This window comes from Cornus florida, unplaced genomic scaffold (genome assembly GCF_030987335.1).
Source record: "Cornus florida cultivar Cherokee Brave unplaced genomic scaffold, ASM3098733v1 CherokeeBrave_3.0.0_Hap2_Chr04, whole genome shotgun sequence".
Taxonomy (NCBI): domain Eukaryota; kingdom Viridiplantae; phylum Streptophyta; class Magnoliopsida; order Cornales; family Cornaceae; genus Cornus; species Cornus florida.
Window position 1 is genome coordinate 22329690 of NW_026775574.1, and position 6512 is coordinate 22336201.

At 31.7% G+C, this 6512-nt stretch overlaps 1 protein-coding gene across 1 annotated transcript; it reads right to left on the reverse strand.

Annotated features, from left to right (window-relative positions):
- Positions 1 to 2645: 2645 nt before the first annotated feature.
- Positions 2646 to 5415, reverse strand: LOC132302978 (two-component response regulator ARR5-like). Its single transcript, XM_059799992.1, has 5 exons — positions 4981 to 5415; positions 4582 to 4658; positions 4393 to 4470; positions 4179 to 4249; positions 2646 to 3180 (listed from the first exon to the last, which is right to left on the reverse strand). Exons 1-5 carry the CDS (start codon positions 5144 to 5146, stop codon positions 2808 to 2810), a joined length of 765 nt encoding a protein of 254 aa, XP_059655975.1. The 5' UTR covers positions 5147 to 5415; the 3' UTR covers positions 2646 to 2807.
- Between the last annotated feature and the right edge of the window lie 1097 nt (positions 5416 to 6512).

The window sequence follows — 6512 nt, forward strand, 5'->3', positions numbered from 1 at the left end:
ACTTAAAATGGGAAATGCAACAACTATGTAAATGTGTTAAATTCTCGATTTAATTGTGTTGTGGTGTTGTAAGTTACAACACCATGTATTTTGTTACATGATCAAGGATGGAGCCGGGATTTAACTTTAGTGGAGCACTATGTAATACTTTACAAATTAGATGACTATATATGCCAAAAAGTAATTTTAGGGGGGGCATTATGTAATAATTTATAAATTATATACCTATATATATAAAAGATTTAATGGGCAAGCCTGAGTCCAGAGGGCACGTGCCCCCTTGGGCCCCAGCTAGCTCCATCTTTGTATATGAGTGTTGCATTTTCGATTTAAATATAATGTGTAATTATTAGTCCCATTGTTGCATGAATGTTGCATCCGTGATGTAACATGTTACATTGTGGTACAGGGCGAAAAAAAATATACAAATTTGAGGGAGCCAACCTAGCAAATGTTAAATTTAATGTTAAAAATAAAATAAAATAATTGTAATGATTTTTCTTTCTATGCATTTTTAAAAAAAGGTTAATGGCCAATAAATGAGATTGTCAAAGTGACAGAGCATTCTTTTTCTTCTCTTGAGTTCATAGCTTATTATATATGTATTTGTGTATATTTGTTACATGGATATTCTAAAAGACTACTAGTACGTTTTAGCAAGGATTAGAATAATAAGTAAGTAATACTTTCTTTTACTAGATTTGAATTTTAAAAGTTAAGACTAAAAATGTTTATTAGATTTTGAAGGGCACAACTAATTTCTTTTGCAAATTACCTTTAATAACCATGATAGCCATTAATAATAACCATGATAGCCATTAATCGCAATTTTTTTTTTAAACAAAAAAAAGTTCTTATACAAAATTCACTATTAATAACTGTTAATAAATGAAGAATGATTTGAAGTCCGAAAGTCGGTAATTCTAATTGATTTGTGTGAGTGAGGGCTGATGTCATCATAATGTCATTAATATTTTTGACGTCATAATGACATCAATCCTTACTCAAGTAAAATTAATCGAATTTGTCAGTGTCTTGCTATTATTATTATTATTATTATTAAATAGGTTTTGAGGTAATTTTGAAGGAGGTGGGGGGTGAATGACCTCCTAGCCCACCCCTGAAAGATGCGGGCTGGCATATGGGACAAGAGAGGATCCTGGTTCCTATCTCGACCAAGTTGTAGATCTATCACACGTTTTTTAAGTCTAGCTTAGGTTCAACAACTACGAATTTGAACGACCAAATTCCAACCCTACCACGACTTTCAAGTCTGGCTCAGGGGTCGACAAATAAAACCGATTCTATCCGACTTGAAAGTGCCATGGATGTGGTGGTAGGGTTAAATTGAACATGGGAGAAGACTACTTCTGTGAAACAACCTTTATACCCAAATCTGTTCTTGCCCATCCCAACTTTGATAACATTGAATAACATTTATTTTAAAAACCAAACTCCATCCCACAGACTTCACTTCAATCTAAATGCAGCTGTACCAAGATATTTAATTTAGGTTGTGTCATGTATAAGGGCATTTTAGACAACCAAGCATAAGCCTCTACCACCCCTCGAAGGGACAATTAGACAAAAGCCCCACACCACTCAACCCCCCTAAAATAGGAAATATATCATATATGTCCAATTCATATCCAGACCATATATTCCTTTTTAGCAGACAAGAATTGGCATATTGCATACACCATATCCCAACCAAATCAATTTGGATCCAACTCAACTAACTACAACCTCATTCCTAGTTTGACTTTTCAAGTTTTATATATATATATATATATATATATATATATATTTTTTTTGTGTGTGGCAAGTTGCAACAACCCTTATCAAGAATAGTTCAAATTGTGTTATTATTTAAATCAAATTTGATGTTATTCAATTTGAAACATTTTTAAGGGTTAATATATGATGTAATGATGCAAAATTGAATATATAAGAATATTGGTTGAGTCATGAGAGTACAAATGCTACTGTCTCAAATTTTCTATTTTGTTTAATAGCAAGGCATTATCAAATTCTATTTAGTGTTCTAAATTATTTTAAATATCACCATACGATATGAAAGTAAAATTTTATAAAAAATTCTGTATTGATAGTATAAGACACTAAATTGTAATACAACGACTACAGCACAAAATGCAACACCATAAAATAATGACATAACATAATTATTGCGTTAATAAGATGAAGTTATGTAAGCCATGTAAGACAATAATCATGGATTAAAACAAAACTATGAAAGGATCCAGATTCATGACAACACAGTTTAAGTTATGAACCGTATTATACATTATTAAAAAATTAAAAAGTCAATTTCTATTCCTCTCTTCCCAGCAATTTTTTTTTTAATGTTGTAATATTATAGAGCTTATGGATGGAAAGTAATTTTGAATAATAGAATTAAATTTAAAAAATAATAAAAATAATAAAAGTCAATTTCTTGTCCTCTCCTCCCAGCATTTTTTTTTTAATGTTGTAATATTATAGAGCTTATGGATGGAAAGTAATTTTGAATAATAGAATTAAATTTAAAAAATAATAACAATAATAAAAGTCAATTTCTGGTCCTCTCCACACTCCACCCAACATTTTGAATAATTTTGAATAATAGAATTAAATTAAAATAAAAGTTTAGGCAGAATTAAAATTGTAATTCCTGTCATATAAAATCAGCAAAAAAAAGTGTATAGACAAAAATAAATAAAAAGACAAGACAAGAACAAAAAATAGAACGTTTGGGTACTTGGGCTTTTTGCCTATTGTAGTAAGAAGATATGTTGGAACAAGGAAAATCATAATTCTGAGTCACAGTGGGTCATTTTAAGCCGCCTTGTCGGAGAATCCAGTGGTGTGGGAGAACATGGTGACGATGAAGGCACTGATGATTGTGGTGATGGCGATGATGGTGTTGATGATGAGAGAGAGAACGATTGTGGGCCCTGCGTCGTCAACGGCGATGATGGCCACGATGACGGTGTTGATGAGATGGACGGTGGTGATGGAGACTGCGAAACATCCGACGACTCCCGCGACTTTCTCTTGTTCATCCCTCTATCCTCCCTCTGCAGCATCCGATCATCTCCAAACATGTAGTTTTTCAAACGTTTCACATCCGATAATTTTACCGGTTTTACTATAAAATCCTCTGCTCCTTCCTCCAAACACCTGTTATCACATCAAAAACTTATTTATAAATGTATAGAATAGATATATATATGTTCGTGTGAAAGAAAGAAATTATTACATGACCAGGAACAAGATTTCCCGCCTTTCACATGACGACTTGTATTCAAACGTGACCAATTTTATTTAGCTTTTCGATTACACTGATCATATAATACCGAGTAATTTTTTTGGTTGACTTTTGTCACTTTTGTGCTTAGGACGGAGAAAGTCTACAATACCCGATTTTCACGCCTTTAGTTGAATCATCACTAGGTAAACCTCAACATCAAAGGTAAAAAAAACATAAAATTCTCTTGGTATGGAAAAAGTCTACAATACTCCGATTTTTCTTTCGACAAAAAAGACCAAGGGGACGGTACTCGGAGTACTAAAAAAAAATCTTTTGATATGAAAAAAGTCTACAATACCCGTGAGGCAACGTTACGAGGTACCGTTTCGGTCATGCAAAATTTTATCATTACACCATTTGAATTTTTTTTTTACCATTACGGTAGTGAAATTCAGCAACATGGAAAAGTCGTGATAGAGAATCAAAAATTTGATTCGGAGAAGACTTTTGACATTGAAAAATATGATTTGAATTGGTGGACTTCCAATCATATTTTAGATTTACAAATGTAAGGTATAAAATAACAAGGAAAGTCATGGAATATGTGTGCGTATTTTAAAATGTTTACAAATTTATTGAGGTACATACATATGCGTATAGCATATATACTACTAGAAAGCAGTGGTGGTTGAGGTGTTGATTTTAGACCTAGACGATGACCTATCGCATTCAAAAATAAAAAATATAATTGAATTCCAATATTCCCCTCAATTATATTGTTAGAAATTTATGATAAAATAGCAATCAATTTCAGATCATATATGTATAATAAAATTTAAACACATATATAAATGTGTGTGTGTGTGTGTGTGTGTGTGTCTATATGTGTGTGTGTGTGTGTGTGTGAAAACTCAACATGGTCAAGTACCTGTCGATTCTTGCCAAAACGTTTTCAGATGACATGATCACAACTGGTATTTCTCTAAAAGTAGATGATTCCTGCAAAAAAAAAAATTTAAAAACAACAAATTAAAAATTAAAAAAAAAAAAAATGAGAACCTCCAATTTTTTCCCAACTCAATTCACCTATTTTCGGATATTATGAATCATAATTATTTATAAAATAAAAATAAAAAACAAACCTTGATCTTTTTGAGCAAATCGTAGCCAGTCATTCCAGGCATACAATAATCAGTGATAATCATATCCACCTTCAGACCCTAAAATCAAACCAATAAATCAATCAATAAAAAAAATCACAACTTTTCATTACAAAAAAATAATAATAATAATAATAAATAAAGCTAAAATTCTAAAATTCTGGTACTCACATCAAAACCAACAGAGCTCTTATCCTCATCTAGACCCAAAAATTGCAGAGCTCTTCTTCCACTGTCCACTGCTGTCACTGTAATAACATTTCACTCTCCATTCACAATCTCAAACAAAACCCAACATATACACATTGTATATACACAAATTACATATATAAATATATATGTGGTTATATATATATATATATATATGTATGTATGTATGTATGTGGGTGCTTATATATAAATGAATTGGAGAAAAATTTTGTTCCTTTAGAAGAGGAGATTTTTGAATTGGAGAAAAAATGTATCTTTACACCCACATACACACATATAAATATTATATATATATATATATAGTCACATATATGTGTGTGTGATATATGAATGAATTGGAGAAAAAATTCAAAATTGTACCTTTACAAGAGGAGATTTTGAGCAAGCGTTCGATGACCTTTCGATCAACGAGACTATCATCAACGGCAAGGACATGCACTTCGTGAGAATCAGACGGCGAGAAATCGAACCCACCATCAAGCTTCTCCGACCTCCTCCGCCGCGAAAAAACGCCGTTCCTGGCCATAACTGATCGGAATCTGACACACAAAATCTCAAACACCCACCTCCGAATTACTCCGAAATAGAGTGAAAAAAAAAAAAAAGAACCCACCTCTGGTTATGTGGGCAATATAGCTTTTTTTTTTATATATACACATATACATAGACTCTGTGAATTGTGTAATTGCCTGTCTGTCTGTCTCTGTCACACACGTCTCTTTCTCTCTCTGTATAGCGATCTTTCTCTCTCTAGGAAATCTGCAAAATCTACCCCATTTTTTAAGCAATACGCTGAGATTCTGAAATCCACTTTGGTGCGATCTCCATATCCACCACTGTGTGACTAGACGACTATTGGGTTTTTGATATTTCGCTGATACGAATGAGATTTTGGAGATTTTGATTTTGATTTTGATTTTTTGGGTTCATGTCGCGAGATATGACTTTGACTGGAGGTCAATTGACGATCGCGCCGTCAAATTAGAAGGTGGAAATGACCGACACGGTTCAGGACCGACTGAGAGAGAAAGAGGGAACAACCGGCGTTTACCGGTGACGTTTAGTGAACCACCGGTTGCTTTTCAGTGTCACCACCATTAAAGACCACACATATTTTCTGCAATGTTACGTCACCGTTTTGTTTCCCGTTCAACACAATTAAATTGTAATTCAATATATTCTTATTTATAAAAGTAATACTTTAACATATAATTATTTTTAAAGTAAAGTGCAAAAAAAAATTCTTAACTATTTTCAAATTTACAAATAATACCCTAGTATATTTTGTACACAATATTTCCTGGCTATTTTTCATTAAATAACCATAACGTCATTTCTTATTAAATTATACTTAATTTATATTTTTTTACTAAAATAAATTATGAAGAAAAATCATATTGTCCATCAAATTTGTATAAATTTATCTTTAATTCTTTATATAAAAAAGTATAAAACTTTAAAACAATTTAAGTAATTTATTAAGTTTTTATGAATACATTGTATAAAAACCTCGTGAAATTTTTTTAATTGAGTATAATAAATTTTATTATCAATAGTAAATAAAAATAAAAAATTCCTAGTTGATCCTCACAAGGGCCCCCCTCAAGGAATTAAAAATAAGAGAAAATTAATATAAATAGTATAATTAATATTTAGATAAAAGAAAAGATATTATAAATAATTTAATAAGAAATGATAAATTTAATTGTAAAAAGTAAAATAGTCTTTTGTGATGAATTTGTTTTTAATTACAACAAATACTTAGTTCAGGAGTAGGGATGGCAATTTACCACTCGAGGACGGATACCTGCCCCACGTCGCCCGGTTTATAGCAATTTTGGGGGACCGTCTAGCTTATTTGGGCAGGAATGATTTTTATTAATGAAAACTCG